The 25070-nt window shown below is 32.2% G+C and overlaps 1 protein-coding gene across 2 annotated transcripts in view; it reads right to left on the bottom strand.

The window, feature by feature from the left end:
* FAT4 (FAT atypical cadherin 4) overlaps positions 1–25070 on the bottom strand; it is a 174879-nt gene that overhangs the window by 83354 nt on the left and 66455 nt on the right. For both annotated transcript variants that reach the window (XM_037830619.1, XM_037830620.1), the window contains exons 3-5: positions 11607–11738; positions 5825–6086; positions 4122–4472 (exon numbers count right to left, since the gene is read on the bottom strand). In XM_037830619.1, coding sequence (XP_037686547.1) covers positions 4122–4472; positions 5825–6086; positions 11607–11738 — 745 coding nt within the window. The remainder of the gene's footprint in view (positions 1–4121; positions 4473–5824; positions 6087–11606; positions 11739–25070) is intronic.

The following is a 25070-nucleotide window of genomic DNA, read 5'->3' as shown; positions in this document are numbered from 1 at the left end:
CAATTCAGAAGTGTACAAAGCAGAGGTTAGAAAGTTCAAAGTATTTAGGTGTCTAACAATCAAGAAGAATGTGATGAACCTAATGGCCACAGGTCAATTTACCAGCAGGAGAGAAAAAGAATTTTATGATCTGGATAGAACAAAGTCAACAGTCTACTTCAGCTCTTTGTCTTAAAATTCTACAGGTTTTGGAGGATAAAAATGTCATCAAGTGGTGCAAACATATGTATTTCTATAACAAATGAAGTTACTTTCTAAAGAAATTCTCTACATTTCCTATGGTAAAGCCAATTAGTAAATATTCAATCGATATTCTTTTGGGACCCAAAGTCATACATAATTATTATTGAGACACGAATTATGAGAATATATGAATAAATATAATAGTAAGAAACTGAGATATAAAATTTAGTTTTGTAGAAAGTATAAAACCTTTCATTCCCAGGATCAAGAGATAGAAATAGTGACAAAATGGCACATGGCTAAGAAGTGATGGCCCAGCATTTCTATATAAATCAACCAGGAAGTGAGCAATTAAATCAGGGATCTGAAGACCCTTAGTCCATCAGCTATGCTACATCCTTGAGTAAACAACTAAATTGCAGAGACAAAAAGAGAACACGATACTGAGGTTATAGACTTGTAAAAAGCAGACCAGACTCTTTTTAAAGGGAAAAGGGTGGTTGGGATGGGGTGAGGAAAGTACTTTAACTTGAATTATTAAAAAAATAAAAATTTGATTTTTATATCAAGCCCATAATGACAAACATATTAGGTAATAACATTAAAAATGAACTAAAGATAACAAGCATTGTTTTTTGGGAAAATAAACAAAAATATAGCTATATTTGCATAAAATCATGCAACACTATCTAAAAAACAGCTCTCATCTTAGGAATGAAATCTAACTGCTGCAATTAAAAGCCATGGAAGCTGACCTACATTTATTTAACGGTAATTTTCATTCCTGACAAGACTAGTAAGTGACTTTGGACACGCGCTCTATGTCTAGAAAATAAATGTTGACATATAGAAACTGAAAATCTTCCCTGAATATTTGCATTTTCCTGAAAAGTATGGAGCTCAGACCTATTTTGTTTCTTTTCTCTTTGCAACAAATACCCAAATTATAAGGGGCAAATATGTTATTTTTAAATTCTCTAATTTATCCATAAGTATTAGAACTTGAATTTAATGGACTTTTATAGCCCACTAGGTTTTTAAATTTACAAAACAGTTCATATTTCTAATCATTTGCTCAATGTTCCAAAACATTTTTTGATTCTTTCGATTTTTTGGTTTTTTATTTTATATGATTCCTCCTGACATATTTACTTTGTGTGTGTGTGTGTCTTTCCTATTTCTGTTTTGTGAATAAATTAGTTACAGGAAGCATGGCACATAATTATAAGTATAGTTTTATGTTATAAAATGTCTGCATTTATTCATGATCCATAAATGTCTAATTATTTTTACAAAGAAATATTTGTCAACTTCTGATACAGCTCTAACACGTGGAACTGTTCCAATAAACTCATCAGATCATTAGAATATGAAACCCATTCAAAAGTCCAATGGTCTGAGTTACATACTATTTGTATTTGGGTACATTTATTCAACAATAATGGCTTATATGACTCATCATTATTTTGAATAATATATGAACTTACTTCTAAAATAATAACAAAATTATCATCAAAGTCAGATATTTCCATGATGTGCCAACTTATCCTATTTTGTCTCAATATAGTACTTTCAAAATTGTATGCATGGGAGCTTTGATATTAATACATACATGCTTATCTTGTGAAAACTGTAAAAGTTTTGTTTTATTCTTATTAAAGGATCATGCAACCAAAAATTTTAAAGGTTAAGCTCTGAAAGAATCTACATAAATAAAACAGAAAACATTAAATTTACTTTCATATAAAATATCTTCACCTAATAAGATGAAAATATTTCCTCATTAAAATCCTTTTACCATAAATCAAGATTAATTTGTTTATGAAATATTTTGAGAACTATTTTGTGTAACTGAATTGGCAATTTTTAACAAACAAGTTTATCCTTGTACATTCTTCTCCTCAACCTTGAAACTCAGAAAGAATAGGAACTGTGTCCTATATTTTAGGTCAAAGTACAGGAAATTACACTGATAAAAGTATTCAAAACTAAAACAATAGTAAAATGTAGCTTGCGACTTTTACCCAAAACAATTAAAGGGGAAAAAATCCACAAAAAATGACTTAGAGTAAATAGCTAGGGTGTGTCTGGGCATATATGAACATGGAGCATTCCACAAGTATTTGACAAGGAAAGTTTCTTGTTTGCTATTTTCTAGTTCCCCTATATTTTAAGTTATAAGACTAAATGAAATGTATTACAGAAAAGAAAGCAAATATATGAAACAATGGCTTTCTCTAACATATAATGAATAAATGACAGAAAACATAGTGGAATAATTTTCACTATAAAAAGTCAGGCATATTCTATAGCTGCTTGTTAAATTGTAATTTGAAAGGTATACCTTTTTGAATAAATGTTATATTTCACAATAAGGAAATAACTGAAACTATGGTACTATAACCATAACAATTTTGGAAATTTCCTATTTATCTATTTGTTAAAACATACTTTGAAAGGTATTACCTTTAGGTATATATGTTATATTTCATAATAAGGAAATAACTGAAACTGTGGAATTGTAACCTATAATATTCCTTGAATTTGCTTTCTAAATATTTGTTAAATTGCACTTGGAAAGCTATCGTTTTTATGTATATATGTTATATTCTACAATAAAAAATATGATAAGAAAACAAAAAAGATAAAAAGTCAGGCACAATCCCAGGGACAAATAACTAATGTATGAATGGTATTGAAAAATATTTGTATCCAGGAAGTAGGTAAATTAATCAAAGTTTATGATACACAATGTTCTTAGGCCAGGATTTGGTACATAGTAATCACTCAACAAATGCTCATTACTATTATTGTTATTATTATTATTAATAGACTTGGAAGTAATGATAGTGCTAATATTCTTATCACAGCAACATCTACTTTATATATATATATATGTGTGTGTGTGTGTGTGTGTGTGTGTGTGTGTGTCTAATTTTAATTGGGCTGAATAAGAAGGGACAACTTCAAAATGCACTTACTCAATGGATTCTAAAGAAAGCATTTCCAGTTTTGTGTATTGAAACATGCTTTTTGCCTCTAATATCTTTCTTTGACATTTCTAGACATTGCTGAAAGGAAGCTTAGTATTGTACAGACTGTTAAAATAGACTGGGATTCTGAGATTACATAAATCATCCAAATCAGTAAGAACCAGGAAATTCTAAATTAAAGATGATATGCTTATGTCACTAGGCATATCCTCAGGCTAGAAACTGATTTCCTCCCTCAGTACTCTACCCTTGCTTATTCTACTCATGAGATACCCAGTTGCATTCAAAGGAAGGGGAAAAAAAGGAATTAAATTTCCCAAAGGTTCACTAGAGTAAGATCATCTATACACTGCTATCTCTAATATCTATTATTTGATTTGTGTTTTTACAAAATAAGTCTCAGAGGAAAGCCTAAGGTGTGAGATTTTAAAGGAAAAGTTTGTCACATGCTTTTACATTAAACACAAATCAAACATATCGAAAGTAGAGATTTAATGAAAAATCTCAATTTGATTTATATCATAAGTTAAAGAGGTCTGAGAATGTTCTTTGAGTCAAAGCAGGAAAATTTGCTATTAAACAATTTTCATCAGAAATATAAAATTTAGTTATGTGTTCTTAGGCATTTTTCTTTACAAGTTTGTTTCAGCTTTTCCTTTCAAATTTTGTCCTGTAAAGTTGAAATAATACACATAAACTTAAATACTTTTATTTATCAGGAAAAACCTACCAAAAAAGCTAATTTCTGACTTTTTCATTGCTAAACTTCATTCCACAAAGCAAGTGAATAAAAGTAATACAAATGTACAAAGTTTATATTTCTATTTCTCAACTTTGGGAAAATATTCACAAATGCAACTTTATGACAGCTGAACCCAGTAAATAAATGTAAATCTAAGGACATTTCAATTCAAGATTTTCAAGTATGTTAACTAAAATACCTACCATCATCTGCATCAGTAACGTTAAACACAAGAACAGTAGATCCTAGAGGTAGATTCTCCATCAAAGATGTGCTATATGAATTCAAGCTGAATATAGGTGGGTTATCATTTATATCTAGTATATTGAAATAAACCCTGATGGAAGTAAATTGTCCCCCACCATCTTCAGCTCGAACAGTGAGGATATAATATTGCTGTGCTTCATAATCTAATACTCGAGTCAAATTAAAGACGCCAGTAACTGGATTCAGGAAGAATATGCCATCTTCATCATCTTCATTCACAATATACGTAATTTCTCCATTCACACCAGAATCATCATCAGTAGCTAAAATGGCTGCTACCAAAGAACCTTCAAAAAATAATAAAGTAATAAACTAAATTAAAGAAATGAGGGCTATTTCTCAGTTAATATATTCCAAGACACCAAAAAGTTTTATTTAAACAGTAAAAATACTTTAAATAGAGAATCACTCTTACATATGCAAATATAGTGAACACAATATTTTGCAGTTTTCTACATTAACACTGAGAGAAACATTCACAAACATTAACGAAATATGTAGCATATGAGATATATACTGGATCTCATGTTGCAGTCCAAATAAAGTGTTCTGGAGAATTAATCTTATTACCAACATTATATATCTGCCTTGCACTACCCATTCACCAGCTTACTGATGAATTAAACAAGTATTGGAACCTAGAGCTTGGAGTTTCTAGAGCTTGGAGATTCCAAGTGATAAGACACACTTATGCCCTGGGAATACTACTCTATGTGATATACTTCATGTGGTCATTACTAAAAGATAAGGTAAGAAATAAATATTACGGGGATTTCATGGAGAACATGAGCAACTCTTCTTGGGGAGTAAAGGGATAATTGTGAGAAGTAGTCCTCTTTAAATATTAAATTCCTTTGCCAATGGAGTTTCCTAAACATATGTCTTATTATGCAAACTCATCCCAAATATAATTCAGATTAAAATATCAATTCGAAATAAGAATTTCCAATAATAGAACTGGTGAATTCACACTACACACCAGAAACATGGACACTGAGTACTCAGACTCAACAATCACAGCATAGTATATTCAAAAGACAAGATCATAATTCAGGATATCAATTCTACTAATATTTATTGAGCACCTGCAAATACTATCTGCTAATTCCCAAACCCTGTGTTAGAAAAATCACACATATTTTATATACTAACATTTACTCTAATTCTAAGAGTAATTGTTGCCATTTTTAGAAGGAATTGAAGCTAAGAGAAGTGAATTAACTTGCCCTGGGTCACACAGCTGGTAAGTATACATTTGCAGTATTTCACAGGATTTCATGTACTTTTCTTTTTGCTTGCTCTACACACAAGCAGCATAATCACATTTTGCATTTTTAAGGTGGAAAACAGTATGAAAACTCCTATTGCCAGAAAAATTAACACCCATGTCACAAATACTTTCAGAAACAGAAATATCTGAAATTAGTAAATGTATGAATAGCTAACCTCATTTGCCCTCAAAAGTCTTGTTACTTGCTTGGGAATTGTACCAAAGATAGTTCATTAAAAGACCCAAATATCTACAACATATATTTTCATAACTAATAGCATATGGTAAAAACTAGTCTCTAGTTGGGGTCAGCCAAAACAAAATCAGTAAATGATCCTTGTTAAAAACACTTATGGGAGAGTCACTTACCAGGGGTTGTGTCTTCTGGGATGTCAAAAGAATACACAGGTCTGGAAAACTTGGGCGTGTGGTCATTCACATCACTGACAGTGATATTAATTCTCATGTCCGAGGACTGAAGACCATCATCTGCACGAACCAGCAGCGAATATTTAGAACGGCGTTCCCTGTCCAACCGCTTTGTCGCTATCAAGTCTCCAGATTCAGGGTCAATGCGGAAACTATCATCAGCTCCACTAATGATAGTGTATGTGACCAAAGCATTTGCACCCTAAGAAAAAGAGACCGGTCATCTGAATAGTTGGAAGTAGAATGTTAAGACCATCACTCCTTAAGTCTTCTTTTGAATATGCATTTGACAAAGTGAAACTTTTTTGCTTTAATTTCATGTGGTATTATAAGACTTCAAAACATAATGGAACAATGTAGTTACATAGTCTGTTGCCTTAAATACCATTAAATAACAAAATAAATAGCCTTTCATATCAGCAAGCCAGTTACTTAAGTATTACTATCATCACCATTTTGACAATGAAGAATCTGAGACATAGGAATTTGAACCCTAGCTACTTAGGTCCAGAACTTGGACTCTAAATCACTATTTACCCCATATAATACAAAAATAAATTAGAAATATTTGATACAAGATTGAATATAAAAATAATAATGGTAGCTCACATTCATTAAACATTTCTATATATAGTCTCACTTATTTCTCATAGCAAACTTATATGATGGGCAAAAGTGAAACAGAAGGAAAAAAATAAAATTATTTTGCCTGGGGATGTAAAAGAGTATTGCTACCAAAGACATACAAAGCAGGAGAATTTTGAAGAGACATGTTATGTGTGTTTTTTAAAATGTCTGAAGGCTCACTTCATAGAGATGGTCATTTGTCAATTAGAGATTTGGGAATGAGGCTTGAGAAAAATATCTGAAGGTCATTGTATGGAAGTGGCAGTTGAAGCCAAGTGACTCACTGAGAATTTAAATTACAATAAAGAGACAAAAGATAAATCAGCATAAGTACTGACTATCCATGTTTAAAGAGTGAGAAAAAGGAGCAGAGGCAGGGATTGGCAGAGGAAGAAAGAGACCCACGAGTACAGCTTGTCATAGATGTTAAAGGGAGGGTTTCAAAGAGTTTTTGCAGAGTCAAAAATAAATTAAGGAGAATTAAAATTAAAGAACCCATCTGGATTTGGTGATGGGAGATATTCACTTCACAATATTTAAAATGCAATTATAAACATACATATTTATTGCTGACATTCTAAGCAGTTTGATTCAGACGTGCGTTAGTTATGTGTGTTAAAATTGAAATATGAGTTAAACATATGCTGTAGTGGTTGAGATTTGATGCTGTAGAGGCATATTTCTGGGGTTGAGTTTCTGCTCCATCACTTGTTAGCTGTGTGGCACTGCGCCACTACTCATCTGTACAGTGGGGATAATATTAATGGTCACATGAGGCTGTTGGGAAGATTAAATGAGTTAATACATGTAAAGAACCTAGAAAAATCCTTGAAAAACTGTAAGTGTATGCAACGCTAGTTGTTATTTTTATTCTTATTCTTATTTTCTTATGGGAGAACCAGGATTGTTAAAAGTATTTGATACTTGATCACTGAAAATGATTGCTATATATCCCAGGAAAAACATGTTTTCTTATTTCCTATTATATGCAATTATTGAGTCTTGGCACTGAGATGGGGATGTTGGAATTGTTGGCTTCAAAAATAATATTTTGATTTAAATATACTCACTTAAAACAAATATGCCTTCATCTGTTATTGACTTCTAAAAATTTACTTTTTAAAATATCCAGGCTATGAACTCAAGAATAGAAGGCTGACCTGCTGGGAGATTATAGCACCTACAGTTTCCATACAATTTTTCCATCATAGATTCCATGGTTGAACTCATAAGGGAATGATTTATAACAATCTGAGGCAAAAATATTCAAAATTTATCTTTAGTGGAATTTGCTATCTATTTTTTAGTGAATTTATCAAGCCCATCTTAAAATCCAATAAAGTAAATGCCTCATAGCACAATTTAATTTAGTAATGGAACAGCTGCGTTTAACACACTATCCCACATTTATCTTATATATTCATGTGTACTTGGAGTATATCACATGTTTATTGTAATTTTATGGTTTAACAGAAACTTTCAATAAGAATTTTAGACTTCTAACCTGAGCACATTCAGTATTATTTGTTCTATTTTGTTAGGAATTCCATTGTTCTAGTAAAGTAGTACGGGTATGAAAGCAGCTACATTCAGTTCTGTCCTATTAAAATGGTAAGTACTTGGAAATCAAGGGCAAGCTAAAGAAAACATATTTAAAGCCATTATACAAGTTTTTGATATTTAGAAATTACCTGTCTACAAAGTGACTAAAAAATTAACAAAAACTCTAAAGTTCTGATAATTCTTCTGGGCAAAAGCAAAAGATCAGACTAATTTGAAGAAACAATCTTATTTGCATCTAGAATCAGTTTATGTGTGGAATTAATATTACTAGTGAATGTCTGAAATGGCTGGCCAATAGTAATGATTTAATCAGGTCTTTTGAAAGGTCTCTTTATTTATTTAATATGTAAAATATGCAGTACCAGCAACATCACAAGAAACAAATAAAATATTCCAGCTGCAGCACAGTGGAAATAATGCTGGTTAAAAGTACTCTACTCTCTTGGGAACCAAAGAGACAAAAACACGTGGAAGGAATTCTAAAAGTAAATAGCTATAAATTGCAAATGCATTTTACAACTTTAAGTAACATTTTCAAAAACAAGTATGGTACTATGAAACAAAGTCTGAGTATCCTGGTCCATTACAAGCATAGTAATTCTGTTTATAAAAGGAAACAAGAGACTGACTGAGTCATGTGCTTTGGAAAGATGTGTATCTTGGTCCAACACATGTTTCAAAGGATATTTAAATTAAGTTCAATAATATGTACATGTCGCTATTCAAAAACTGTGATTTTGAATAGCAGGCTTAATTCTCCAGTGCACTACTAGAGTTTCTCCAACTTACTAACACTTTTATATTATATTCAGTAATTAAGGAAAATTACCTAAATAATGAGAATATATCCACACATAATTTACTGTCATGCACAATCTTAATGTCTTAAAGAATTCTGTTAGCCTTTTAAAATCAATTCACTGGATACGCATGTGACAATTTAATTCTAAAAACAAGGTAAAAAGAATCCTTTGCATTTCAATATTAAGTCCTCTTCAAACTAGATGAAGAAAGAAAACAGAGCCATGACTTGGTAAGAGAGAAAATATTTCAAATACGTCTTTTCCAAATTCAACTAAGAGGTGAGAAGCTGAGAATAGAGTAGAAAATAAAATAAATAAAATATTATTTAAAAACTTTGATATTAATTATTTAAGCTGCCCCCCCCAAAAAAAAAAAAAAAAAGGAAACAACCAATAACTGAACATGATAGGAAGCCTGGGTATCCATTCTGTTTTGCACAGGGCCAAAAAAATGTCAGTTCCTAATGTGAGGAGATGGAATAGTCAATAGTTATTAAAGAGTTTATGGAAAACATGTTTGAGAAGGAAAGCAACCTCATGAGCTTCACATTAAAAAACAAAGTAGTCGTAGTCCTAAAGCAATTTAACAAATAATTTCCCCGTTCCTTTATAGCTGTTGCTGCACCTTCCACCCATCCATCTCTTCCAGCCCATCCACCCATCCCACCCCTGGCCCCCACAGATTCATGACTTTGGACAGTTGCATAGTATGTCCTGCTCTTGACCGTCAGGCGCACTCACAAACTATACATGTTTTCTGCAGCTCTCTCTCCCCTTCAATTGCTGACAACTCTTCCTCAATTTCCCTGGTCTATTCTTAATTTATAGTCCTATCTTTTTCTGCATCTTATATTCCTACCCTATCTCACCCCAAATCACGTCTGGCACATCCTAGGTATCATCACTCAGCATTGTGTATTTTTTTGAACGACAGTATCTAAGTCATAGCCTGCAGGATTACTTAGATTTAAAAATAAATAAAGATGAAGCTCAATAAAATAAAACAAAATAAACTAAAACGTGTTGGTGTAAACATGTATAGACAGAGGGACCTGCTTAGCCTCTCTCAAATCATATCATAAACATAGATATATCTCAAAAGATAAACTTAAAGGCATACATACACACAAGGAAAAGTCTGATGGAGAAAACTAAACAAGCATTGCATTTATGTTAACACTTACTTGTAATATTCTTAAAAGGATGAACTAGGCAGGCAAATGATATTATAACAGTATCAAGAGAATAGTGTTAAGAAGGTTGAATGTTGGTTCCCTTTCATATGATCAGTTCTTACAAGAGGAGTACATTGATTAAAAGAACTAAATCTCCAAATACAGCTTTATCGGTGGTTTACTAAAACTTATATCAAATAATCCCATGCTAATTATAATGTTTATTTGATGTAGATTGTCTTATGTCAGTCACATGAACTTTTTCCTTTACTATTTTCAAATGAGAATGGACAAAATTTTATGAATGAGATATCCAGGCATACATTACCAATGATAAGCTTTGAGGAAATGGAGTGCTAACTAATAGCTGATATTTCGTATGTCAATAACAGAAATGTCACAACTCTTTAAATGATAGTTAAAATTTAGAATGTTTGTACAATTTTCTACATAAAATCTAGTAGTTGAGTGGTAAATTTAAAACACCAGAGTTTTCTAATATAAAAACTACAATTATCTAAATGTTTATGTTTATTCTGTTTCCTTTTACTAGTTAGATTTTTAGCAAAATGTATAAATAAATCATCACATTTCTGTCTTGGCTATTAAAATTAGTTCTTTTTGTTATACTTATTCACTTTGTTAAAGTTAGAAAAGTACATTTATAAACAGCTTACTCATAGGCAAAAAAAAAAAAAAAATGTTTTCAGATATTTCTGGAGGTTAGATGCAAATAAGGGAATTGCACTCTATTCCATGTTGGGCATGGCTTACAGGGTAGAAGGAAAGGAGATACTGGTTTCTGGGAAGTTTATTCTTATTTCTTCAATCCAGAGTATTCATTAAGCCCTTTACCCAGACAGAAGGAGAGAACAAGCTATGAATTTCTTACATGGAAACATTTTGAATTGCAAATTATGTATGTTTCCATGTCATTTGGAGTATGATGATTAAATAGCTAAACTTACAATATAAATATAAAAAGACGGTAATCTAAAGTGTGCCAAAGAAAATTCACATTAACTACAAGGCACAAATTTGTTTTTGTTAAAGGAATTAAAAATCATTAGCCTGCCTAGATAATATCGTTAAATATATAAGGCTATTACTGAATTATTTATTTTTATTATATATGTCTATTTATGTAAGTATATGGATATAAGTTAACCTTAAAATTTTGTAATTATAAAGAGTTTGCTTTTCCAATTACAAATAAAATAAAAATCACTTCTTAGCTGCTATGAAGATAACAAATTAGAAAAAAAAGCATAAAAATAGGAATACACAGAAAAATAAAATAATTTGGCCAAATAAATCTGAGATGCAATCGGCAATGAACTGAGCTTTGAACTACCTGATTAAAGGAAAAACATCTCTGCTTTTTGTCTCCATTTTAGAATTAGTATATCACATTTCAAGAATTAATGTTCTTTGAAAGGGAGTACGCAATACTTAACCTGACTTAATGTGTAATTAAAAAAAATTGTCACCATATACCAAAACTTTGACGAACTACTGCAATATTCAAAAATTCTGAGACAGACTTTGAGCTACCTCATCAGCATCCATGGCTGTCAGTTGCATAATCTTAGAGCCATCTCCGATGTTCTCCTCCACGATGAGATCAAGCATGTCTGTTGGAAATATGGGTGGATTGTCATTGACATCCTGAAGTGTTATTTCCACCTACACAGAGGGAAGGAAAAACACATGAATGCCCCACGTGTCTTCAAGACATCAATTAAAATGTATACTGAGAATCCACTCAACTATGTCTACCAAAATGAATCAGAACCTTTGCAAATAACATCCAAATAAGAGAAAATACCTCTAAGGAAAGTTGTGGAATCTTCACAGGGGAACATAAAATCCAGGTAAATATTGTTTGATTTGCTGATAGTAACTAATTTCAATCTTCATCCTGGAGTTTATACTAGAATATGTCCACTGATCAACTGTCATTTTACCCCCCAGATTTGTGTACTAATGAAGAAATGCCAACTTGGGACCATCATTAAACCTTAAATGCCATCTGACAAGATGAGAGAGTGTAAATATTCTTCCTGAAATGTTCACATATTGGCAACTAATTTCTGAAGGGGAAGAAAAAAATTAAAAAACACATAGCATTTTCCTCTTTTGAGTCAACCCCTCAAACTTGGAAGAAAAAAAAATACACACATCTCTATTTCCATTCCTATCAGCACTTCTTATTTGTGACTAAAGCTAAGCAAACATTCCTTTCACATGTTGTGTATATATAGGTTGCAAATATTGACAGCTTTATTTGAAAGATCCTTACCAGAGCTATTTGTTTGTTACTCTACCTAAGAAAAAATGTTTATAGAAAAGGGTTTCTGAAGTCTAAATAATAGCTTCAAACCATGTGTTTTCTCTTTTGAATATGGTGCTAAAAGATTAATCTCTGATAAGAAAAGGAAAGGCAGCTGCTAATAAAAATCAAAGATTTCCCAGTTGGGTCACAAAATTAAGTCATGGAGAAAAAGCCTATTCAGCTAGGATATAACCAGGGCATATTTCTCATTGGATGAAATGTCTTCTTTTATAGCTATGATGTAAAAACTGCATCAGATTCAAGAATGATGTATGGATATGAAGAAAGAAAGGAGAGCAAAAGAATTCTGGTTTCTTATATTTGTGGGCTAGAGTAGCAATAGGTAGAATTGTCATTATTCTCTGAAATGAATGCATGGGCACTACAGGAAAATCTAGACAAATGGATGAGCAATTGATATGAAGAAAAATCCAGGAAAACAATATACAAAATTAGGTACTAAATAATTGTTATAACTGCAGTTCTACCTTTTAGTAAGAGATTTTTGATTATAAGCACATGGCTCAAATTAGTCTAGGAATGGTTAAGACAGGCAGAATTGGCAGTTAAAGTCTGCCACGTCTGGTTTTGGCTAGCAATAATCATTCTCTACACCACTTCCTTTAAGAAAAAATCCAAAATAGTCACAATTGCAGCCTATGGGGAGCATTTCCAAATTCCTTGCATGGTTGTAAAGATAATGGATTTTGGAATTAGAGAGGCCAGAGTTCAAATTCTCTCTCTCCCACTTATTACCTGGTGAACCTGGGCACTTAAATATCTCTTATCCACAGTCTTTACCTTAAAATTGGGTCAAAAATACACATCTTGGAGCATTTTAAGAAGAATGAACTTTAATGATGTAGGTAAAGTGCTTAGCACAGTTCCTGGCACAGAGGGAAGTGTTTAGTCAGAATAGATCTTGGTATTCAAACTGTCAGGAAAGTCATTTCTTAGGGCTAAGGGCAGCCTTTGTGTTAGTGGGATTCAATAAATCAGAATTCCAGGTCCTACAACCCAGATTCAACCAACAGTATTCACTGTTCATTTCTGGTACATAATGAATTTGTACTAAGCTTTCATTTAGGAAAACCTTTGAAATAAATACATATGTGTATTCCAAAAGGCAGAAAACTGCTGATTTAAAAATTGAAGATTCTAAAATCTGATCAGATGGCCATCCAAGAATATAATCATTAATGGTTTTCAGAAATCAGTAAATATTTTACATGAATATGTGTGTGAATTTTCACATACGTATTTATAGTCCTTGAATTATAGTAGAAAAATAAATGAAGAACAAACAACAGATAACTGATCTGAATGCCTCATAATTCATTCTGAATTTTAGGTTTAATAGAATTTTTTTGAATTCTCAATTATATTGCATCACTATTTTTATGACATGACCTATTTGGAAACCAACATGTTGATTTGTGTGTGTTTATGTGTGTATGTATAATTGTGCAAATATATCTGAGACAATGTATGTATGCACATATTTGTGTTGATGTAAGTGTGTGTGAGCAGGCTGTGTAAATGTGTGTGCATATGAGTGTGTACTTGCAGGAGAACGCTAAATTGAGAGTGAGAAAAACCAGATTTGCACCAATTAAATATAACATCAAAGGCACATCAGTTAACAGTACCACACCCTGGAAACATGTTGAGTACACCAAAAAGCTTCCTCATTGCAAACTGTGACAGAATGAATTTGTTTTTCTATATTTTAATAATTACACCAAAATAACTAACGCTTGGAATGCACTAAAAATTGTTTTAGGTCAGGTAAGTACTATTATTATTTCCACTTTAGATACGAGTTAACTAAAGTACAGAGAGGTTAAGTAACAACCTAATGTCCCAAGCTAGGACGCGACTAAGTTTTGACTGCTATACAAACTTGTCTCTCTGATGATTATGTGTGTGTGCGTTCAATATACACAATGAATCATATTTTTAAAATATGCCACAGTTATGTAAGTATATTTTCGCAAATGTGCATATTATTCCTGTCTGAAATCTAGATCCACTTACTTAAATATGAGCTAGCTAGCTATAAGATCTTGGGTCAGCCAGTAATTCTCTGTTGCAATTTAAAAAGCTGCATTAAGTAATACTTGGGTATAGCTCTAGAAGTCTTTTTTATGTTCACTGAGATGTTGGCTAAAATGCCATAATTTCAGGTGTAGAAAAATGTTTGTTTTATTAGGAAAATACATTTAGTTAAATGTTATTGAATTCAAAACTAAACATGTCAGAATGTATCCATGATCACATTGAAAACACAGAAGTAGACCATGTTCATCATTATACTCTGATATGTGCAAAAGTTGCATATCTTTTATTAAGGATGGGCAGGAAGATCATATCCATTTAATGTCAGGCTCTTTTTCCAAAAATCAGTGTCATCTCACTAATGAATAGGTTAAGAATTTCATATTCAATTTTTTTTGAAAATCTGGATATTTTTTCTTAATTGTCCAGGCCCACTCCTCTATTCCACACTTCTTCAGATATTTCTGAAAAACTTTCAGCATGTTTTCTCTAAGATTTCTCAGTAGCCTGGTGTTCTAGTTTGCTAATGCTGCCAGAATGCAAAACACCAGAGATGGGTTGGCTTTTATAAAAAGGGGTTTATTTGGTTACACAGTTACAGTCTTTAGGCCATAAAGCATCCAAGATAACACATCAGCAATCAGGTACCTTCACTGAAGGATGGCCAATGGTGTCTGGAAAACCTCTGTTAGCTGGGAAGGCACGTAGCTGGCGTTTGCTCCAAAGTTCTGGTTTCAAAATGGCTTTCTCCCAGGACATTCCTCTCTAGGCTGCAGTTCCTCAAAAATGGTACTCTTAGTTGTACTTGGGATATTTGTCCTCTCTCAGCTTCTCCAGAGCAAGAGTCTGCTTTCAATGGCCATCTTCAAAGTGTCTCTGATCTGCAGCTCCTGTGCTTTCTTCAAAGTGTCCCTCTTGGCTATAGTAAGCTCGCTCCTTCTGTCTGATCTTATATAGTGCTCCAGTAATTTAATTCAGACCCACCCTGAATGGGCAGGCCAACACCTCCATGGAAATTATCCAATCAGAGTCATCACCCACAGTTGGGTGGGGCACATCTCCATGGAAACACTCAAAGAATTACAATCTAATTAACACTGATACATCTGCCCACACAAGATTACATCAAAGATAATGGTGTTTGGGGGGACATAATACATTCAAATTGGCACACCTGGCAAATGACTTATCCAGGAGAGGAGATTCGAACTCAATGTAGGTGGCTGTTATCCTACAGTCACTTTACCTGTCTTGATCCATTGCACCATTTTTCTATTTACCAAGACTTCCATGACTGTGCAACCTTGATTGCTTATCTCAATATTTATTCATTCAATATTTTAGAATCTACCACATAACAGACATGTTTGTCACTAAAACTACAGAAGAAAATAAGATGGACCACCATCCCTGGCAGTGAAGAGGTGAAACATCATAATAAAATATGTATAAACAGAAACACTGATAGTTACCCAGGGGAAAATATATTGCTGGCATCTTGATTCCAAGGAGTTTGTTCCCCCTACCATGGGTAAATTTTGAACTGTCTTACCTCTTTCCACTAGCAATTGCCATCTCTGCTGATGATTCCAGGTCCTAAAATGTGCTTGGCTCATTCTCTGGTATCTAACATCAAACTTACAGTCTTATTCCACTCTTACACCCTCTTTGTACTATGATTTGGTATGATTTGTTTTGAAATTTTTTCATATAAAACACAAGAATCAAATATAAAAGATTATGGAAGATACGTGGGAATGAGAATGAAGGCTATAACTTTTGAAGATACTTTCTTTCTATATAAATTTGATCCCATTAAAAATACATAATATTAGTGGTTTACTTTAAAATTCTGTGATTCTAAAATAGGCTAAATATTATTGTAAACTAAAAAATATCTGTATTTTGTAAAATTGAATTCCATCATTTTAAAACTACAGCATAGCTAAGCTTTTAGTACTAGCATTCTCTCTAGTGTTTTACACTTATCATCACATTTGTTTAGACCAGAAGTACATGAAATAATTGGTTTTTGAATATTAACTTTGCAAAAAAAAATCACATTTTAAACTCAGATTTCCCTCATGAGTGGCTTATTTTAAATAAAAACAAAATAAATGAAACTGCCAAAGCATCCATAAGTCTCAGAGGGGAATTTTCAAGATATTAATTCTGAAAGGTTGTGAAACTGACCTTTAAAGATGAAAGAAACATTACACCATTAAGATAAAGCACTTGAATATTTCATGCCTACCTGTCAAACGGCGACCTTTGTGCTTAGATATTTCTCCTTGTAAAGCACATAAGTCGCTTCACCTGCTATAGTTTCAAGGACAGTTGGTAGCTTTGTAGCTAACTTATAACCAATACATCAGTTGCAGCTAACAAGTGAGACACAGGAGACTGCCCACTGCCACAACCCCTGTTGCCATTGAGGGGACTTCAGGATTATGACTTTCATGGTTAGTGCCTTATCCTTAGGGAGTGAGATTCTGATAAATGAGATATTTTATATTTAGAGACAATAACATGCCTGAGATTTAGGGACCTAATAACCAATTAGTTCAAAAATGAAGGCCTGTGTTTTGGTAGTTTTAGAAAGGAAAAACTAAAATTAAAAATATGATGAGGCTTAGCCCACCTATAATTATGCCTAGGAGTCACTTCCAGAGAATCTCTTCTATTCCTCAAATGTGGACTTTCTCTCTCTAAACCCAACTCGGCACCATAAATTCATCACCCAAAAAGATTTTTTTTAAAAAATATGGCTGTAAATATTGTCACCAAACCTCTTTAGGTTGAAGGAATAGGACCCCACCTTGGTATTTCACTTACCGAACTGTCAAATGGGATTTAAGAAACCAAAATCCTTACTGTGCAAATAACTGCTATGAAGTGAATGCAATACTTTCCTCTCTTAAAGATGTTACTGTAATATGAAGTCTATCATTTTACTTTGCACTGCATCAAGAATGATATTGTAGCTTGGGATTTTTTTTTTTTAATTCATAAGTGAATAAAAAAGCATACAACTATGTGATCAGTGAACAGTAGTTAATTAACAATAGTAATTAACAGACCATAACATATGTGTAGATCTAATTCTTAAAACATGATATTTTAAAGATTTACATTGATAATTATGAAAGGAATATATAACATTCAAGATTAAGGAATTGACTAAAATAGTAAGGTTTATTATGAACTCATTTCCCAGTTAATAAACTAATAATTGTATTGTGGCCACTAACTCAACCACAATTAAAAGCATATTCTTAAGCTCCTTTGCTACCTAAATAAAATGGTTCTTAAAAAATCAGGATGAAAAACATTTTTTTTTTTTCTTTTGGGGGATTGTAGGACTTGTAGTACAGAAAAATTTCAGAAATCCATTCATTTGCAAATAGAACTATTAGAAATTTCAGAAGAGTCTTAAATATCATCAACTTCATCTCCTTTATTTTACAGACAATCAAAATCAAGGCATTGAAATGCCAAGAGACTTACCTAAGAAAACAATATGTTAGGCCTCCTAACTCTAAACTATCAGTATTTCCAGATTTATGGGTGAGTCAGGGGTGGAAAGCAAGCAGAATTGTGTTTTTTAGACCAATGGCTCTGATCATTGCATGAAAACAATGATCTTTCATACAAAATGTGCATTTAGTGTCAGCAACAAGAAAATAGTATTTTAAGAAATCAATATTTGATAGGCTACTCTACAAAGACTATTTCATCCTAATTCTTTCTCGATTTTAGTTTCCCCCTTACATGTCAGAAAAAAAAATCTGTGACGGCTTATCTTTCCCATACCACTGCATGAATATTAATTATTCAGCAGAAAGTTGGTAGACGTATATTACAAGTGAAGAAACTTCAAATTCTCTGTAAATAATGAAAATGATTGTTTTCAAAATATCTACAAAGAAGTTATTTTTCATAAAAAATACAATACCATAGCTATCCATTTTCAGAAATGACTAAAATCTAAATAGTTTATTAGACATAAAATATACCAACTGTAAAATAGTAACAGAAAATGCATCAAGGCAAATAATACATGATTATTGTCTTTATTTAGTGACAAACATAATTGTTATTATCTTCCAGTTTTCATGGACCCACCACTCAACATTTTATTTCCTTGTGTAATACTATTACCTAGACTACATAAATTGTAAAGAAGCATTGCATTAAAATTGTGTTTAGAATTCACAAGTATCACCTCCAATAGTACTAAGATATGACCATCAGGATTGCATTTAAATAAATCTTTTAGTTAACAGTTCTGCCAAAAAACATTTATTTCAATATTAGCATTTTGTCTCTATTATTTCTTTAATATATTTATATAATACAGAAACTGATGGTTGCCATTCTCTTCAGGTTACCGAAGATTATCTTTACTGCTCTAACTAATGAGCTCTAGGATTCTGAGGTTTTGAGAGCAAGAATTGCCTCAATAATTTTTATTCTGACAACCTATCCAACCCTAGCATGCAATAGCTCCTTTAGCTATATTTCTATTTTAAAAGCAAAGCCAGGTTATTTTTGAATTTTAAAAGAATTACATATTCAGTAAATGCAATAATAAAATAAACATGTGGTTGGTGTGTAAAATAATATCTCAATCAAAGTTTGTCCTATTACAATGATATTTAGAACCAATTTAATGCTACTGATATCCTGGTTCTTGTGTGTCCCCCAAATTTACAACGGTGCCATCATGTGGTACATTTTTATGATATTATAAAATCAAATTTTATGGCAATTCAGTTAACTTCATACTAAGCACCATGACTTAAAATTAAAAGAGTTTCAGAATAAAATTTAATGTATATTTTGTTCAGAAAATCTCTCACTTCATAGACTGGAATCTAAGATCCTAAGCAATGGCCATCACTACTTTGAAAGTTACATGTTAAATATGAAAGCTGTGACTAAACCAATGTCATCAGCTTGCTATCTTAATAATAACTGAGCTCATTTAATTGTGCACTACCCTTTATAGGATATTATGATGTCACTCCAATAACACTTTGCTAAATGATGTACTATTTTATATTGTGTAGGTACTACTGAAATTCAGGGAGCCAAAAAGTCTAATATTACACTCAAAACAATTTTTATTTCATCAGAGTGACACAGGATACTAGAAACCTACCATTTAATTTTCTGTACGGTGGCTCATGTGGAGAGTTGAAGTTGAAAACAAATTAACCAAATTGAAACGCATACGAGGGTCAGGCCAACCATCCCGCCTGAGCCGTTGCTTCCTTTGTCCCTGGAAAGGAAACCTCCACCTTTCCTGCCTGAGATGCATCTGTTGTGCAGAGTCATGAGTTGGCCCACAGTGCAATGAGAGGCCCTGTACTGGGAGAGAACTTGATAGCACTGCATCGGGGTGAGTCTGCAAAGGAACACTCTGCGACTGAACTTTAAACTTTGGAATCAAGACAGCAAAGTTTATTAAACAGAGACATCAGGGTGGAAAGCATGGCTTCAAGAAAATAATATAATTTAGGACTAAAATGTTTGGCAATAGCTTTATATGCTCTTCAAAAGAAGCCAAATACTGCATGATTCATTTAATTCAATGGGATTGACATATTTTACATGCTATATAGGCTTCTAATAACAAACTTTTATTTAGTAAATTTATTTAAAAGCCTACATATATAGAGATTACATAGCATAAGTTCTAATAATATTTCAGTAGAAAATTTGACATTCTACGCTAGTTCTTTTCATAGAAGAACTGATTTCCTAATTTCATTTGGTAGAAACATATATCTAATTCCTTTTTTAAATTTCAAGTATAGAGTTAAATTTATTCATTGGGCAGAAGAAAATTCTGCACCTCTTTGTACTGTCATTCATGGGTTTAAGCTCTAAGTACTTCTATTTCTTAAAACAACAGCAACAATAAAGAGCTGTATTGCCATGAAAGGATAGTGCAAGGGTTTGCATATTTCCTTTAATTTTGTTCTTCGTTTCTTTCCTTATTTTGGGTGACCACTGGGAATTCTGCTGCCATGAGTCTGGCTGAAAGGTTTCACTATATCCAGAACACTTCATCATGTCGCAGAGCCAAAATCTATTATGGTTTGCAAGCGACTCATATTTTAGTTATGAGAAGGCCCTAACAAAGAACAGTTGACATTTAAGTGCCCTAAATGTCAGGAATTTAATGTTTGGGATAGGTAGGTATGCAAGGTCTGATCTTACTTTGTGAACAATACTTTTAAATATTTATTTATTTATGATGTATAACCAAACTAATTTAAAAGGGTCTGTAGTGGCTGTAATAATAGTGTCATATCTAATCTTGATAGTATTATTTAACTTCTGAAATTAAACTCTTGAAGAAAATGGGAGAAATCAACTTTAGAGAAAAGCCCTATGATTCCACTGTATGAAAGACTGACAGGGGCTCAATATGACCTATTAGAGAAAACCAATAGGGCCATATGTGCATTTATGAGCGAACCATAAATTCTCAAGAACACAAGTCTGTTACAGGTCCAAGCACTGCTGAAGTTTCACAAATCTCAGAAAGTAAATCTAAGCATGTGTGATGAATTTTCCTTTAGAACTACAATAAAAAATCAAATAAGCACTGCATTTTACTAGAAAACGAGCATTTAAATATTATTTCATCTTATGTACTAAACACTATTTTACTATACTGTTAAACAAGAATACATTAGTAAAAGAAACATGATCTAATGATAATATTTGAGGAAACAACACTTGATTTGGGAATTATAACATTCCTTTTCTTTGGAATTTAGAGCTTAACATTTTGTTATTTGAAACTATACTTTAAGTATCAATTATATGCACAGTTAATCTGTCGATTTATTTCACACAAGGATGTACTGTTCTAGTCTAAGTATTCTGTGATATGGGGAAGGAAAGAAACAAACATTTTAGATTATTTTTAATTTCATTTTTTAAAGCAAAGTAAAATCAAACATATGCTTTAAAACAGAACGTATTTCTCATATACATTACATGTAACTATATTTCTCAAACAAAAGCAATCAGGCTAATCTCTCTCCACTAAATCTCTTCTTTTCTAGCAGTCAGCAGCATATGTTACTGGGATCTCAATGCATTTCTTCCTAGGAAAGAGATATGTACGAGTAACAGGCAGGCTTGGAAAATACCCAGAAATAATAAGAATGGCTAGAAGTGAGGATAAGACATAGTTAACTCCATTCTTGAAACAAAATATTTCCTTGACTCCCTAAATGTGTGGTGACATAATAAAAAGCTAGTTTTGCTGTGTTTCAATGTTGTTCAAATCAGAACCAAATAAGGATTTATTTTAAGTCGACGGCAATCATGTGTAACCACTTCAACTTTTCCTGAAATCAATACTGCATAATTTCTGCATTTTAGCAGATTCTTAAGGAACCCAAAAGTAAAGGCAGAATAAAAGATCAAGTTGAAATATGTGCAGTTGCATATGAAACCTTTGGAAATTTTTATACTGTTCTTCAAAACAAATACTCTGCAAAAGCATACTGTAGTATATATTTCAATATATTTTAATCTGAATGTGGTAGACACATATCAAAGGGAAGACATAGTTTAAAACAATCAAACAACAATAAAAGTACTGCAATGATACTTACTTCACCTTTTTTTTTGGCCTAATAGATATTGGAATATTATAAAATAAAGGAGGTTTCTATTAAGTTCCCTCCCTCTAAAGGTGGAGTTTCTCTCCCTGCATCTTGATTTTGGGCTCATCCATGACACTTGCTTTGGGCAATGGGATATTTACAAACATGGCGCAAATAATGGTTTAAAATGTACTTGCTCTCTTACACCTCTGTCATGGTCACTAGAACGATATTGCCTCTGCTAGCCCACTAGTACCAGAGGGAGGACAATAGGTTATTGAATAGAGAGATCTCAAGTAACTGAGAGACCTGCACCCTGAAGCACAGGGTCCCAGTTGAGCTCAGCCTAGATCAGCCCAACTCTAGCCTACTCACAAATGCATGAGAATAAATGCATATTGTTGTAGGCTTTTGAGATTTTTTGGTTCTTTATTATGAAAAATTATTATGGGAATAGATAAAAGATACACAATATTTTATTTAATTTTCATGCTCTCAATAATGAATTTCTGGTCTGTTTAAAATAAGAGGCATGAAGAAGAGAAAGTCAATAGAATGCCTTATATTGCTGTACTGCATTTTGTGTTAATTACGATGAACCCATTAATCAAATTTCATAATCTGTATAAGTACCCATTCTCACTAAACATGCCATACCCCTCTCTTTTAGCAGGGGCAACTCAAAACAGGACATGGCATTCAAGACAATCCTCCCCCCAACACCATCCAAAGACTACGGAATGGGGGTGGAAATACCTGACCCAGGAGGAACAACAAATAGGTTGAGATGAGTCAATTGGATTTTGGTTTTAAAATTTTTTCATGGGCTCTTTCTTTTTCTCAAACAATAAAAAAAAAAAATCACATGATAAATTAAAAAAAAATTGGACAACAATTTTTATAAAAAACACCCTACCTTAATTTTTCTAACAAAATGTTTATGAAGACATAAGTGAAATAAACGGGAAAAGTAAACAAATTCCCTTCGGATAGTAAATATCTCCCTTCTATAGTAGCTTACCATTTCCTCTAAAAATATTAATGTCAGAGATTCCATATTTGTTAAAAGTCAATCTGGTGGGTTTTTAAAAAGATATGGCTATTATTAGAAAGAAAATTTATATCTAAAATATAAAATAAGCACCTTATATTCCCCATATATGAGTTAATCTAGAATTAAGGAATTAGGTAATATCTGGATTCACAGTCTTGAATTCTTTGTTGAATTTATGGATTTAGTTAAAATCTATATAAATTTGCAGTGTTTTTACTGTGAGACTGCTGATAAAATGATGACAAGTAGAATCAAGTTATAGCAGCCCTATTAAAGATATAGTTAGAGAAACAATGCATTTTTAAAAATACCAATTGGGGATCTCCATGCTCCAAAATCAAACACACATTAAAAGTCAGATTAGTAGATTTTATAACACTCCACTGTTGTGCAATGAAATATGTCAGTCTGACAGAAAGGGACAAGGATAGAGTTTTTGCTATTAGTCATTCCAATAATTCTGCTAGACTACTCTTACTTAAAAAATGATTTCAGTGAGCTTAGATAAAAAATAATAACAGGCTTTTGAGCAAAATAGGTACTTTCAGAAGAGTGGCGATAGGGAGGAGCTGAATTGGTTGAGTTTTCAGCTCTGTCCAAATCTCAGAGTCTAGAATTCCATGATAAAAGCCAAAATCACAATAATTGAAAGAAGATCAAAAATTTCAGCAGCTACCCAATCTGACCTTAACGATATAACTATATAACTATAACAATATAACTAAGGAGAAAAGAGAAGTATGGAAGGGAAGAAAAATGCCAAAATATGTGACAATTGTACTATTAGATTCTTGTCCCTTCCAAAGGCATGCCAAGAGATTTGTTTTTCTCTCATATCTCATTTGACTGAAAGCATAATGTGACTATAATCAGTACTATAAATTCATAGTCACTTACAAATGTATTTTGGTTTTTTAATAAAATTATTTGCCTGCTAACAATAATCTTTTGGCTTTTGAATCTCTCTGTGCTAGCTTAATATAAAGGTGAATTTGTGATATTAAATAAGGTAATATAAATCCATGTTTATGAAAAAGAAAGAAGAATGTTTTTGCAGCCTATTACAAGTTTTTTCTGCATTCACATTTAAGAAATCACTGCATTTTTAAAACCAAGTAGTATGCACAAATTAAAATGTATCCATATAGGGGATTAACAGAAATCTGTTAGCACACACTTGCAAGCACTTCAAAGATGTCAAAATTAATGAGAATGATAGAAGAAACATTGCAGTTCTCCTGTTGAAACTAATAGAATTTTCACAGTCTGCTTATGTTAATAAATGTTACAGGATATTTAGTATTTTCCTCTAGTGATTGCAATTAGATATTCAGAAACTATGAATGGTTTTTCAGTTCTTCATAGTTTTTAATAAAAGAATAAACTAAGTTTCCAATAGCCTTTATTAACACTTTTATTAATACTTAAAGAGTAATTATTACCAGAATGTTTTTATTGACAAGTTTTAATAGAATAGGCATTATATATGAAATGCAGCTTGCAAATTTTCACATAAAATGCTCCTTAAACCACCTAAAATATCTGTCCATGACATTGTATATGTCCCTCCTTTTAAAATGTATTTTCTGAAAAAACTACCAACGTAGTGTTATAAATGGCTTGACATTTGAAGGTTAATATAGTTACTTGATTGTGTTAGCAGCATTCACAACAGCCAAAGCTTACCTGTTTCTAATTACAAACTTTTAGTAAAGAACCATCTTCAGCAATCTAAATTCCCAAAGAGTAAACTCCACAAAAGTGTGGGAAGTATGAGTTAGAAATTCAGTTCTTTGAAAAACAGCAAGTATGAAATAAGTTACCAAATTTTAGTGAAGAGAAAGTTAATTTATGTACAAGAAAATATCAATGCATTTCTTTTAGAGTTCTACAACTGAATACTTTCAATTTTACAAAGTTGGTTTAGCATGTTAATA

The sequence above is a fragment of the Choloepus didactylus genome, chromosome 3 (assembly GCF_015220235.1).
Source record: "Choloepus didactylus isolate mChoDid1 chromosome 3, mChoDid1.pri, whole genome shotgun sequence".
In the NCBI taxonomy this organism is placed as follows: domain Eukaryota; kingdom Metazoa; phylum Chordata; class Mammalia; order Pilosa; family Megalonychidae; genus Choloepus; species Choloepus didactylus.
This window is presented reverse-complemented; position numbering and strand designations above follow the sequence as displayed.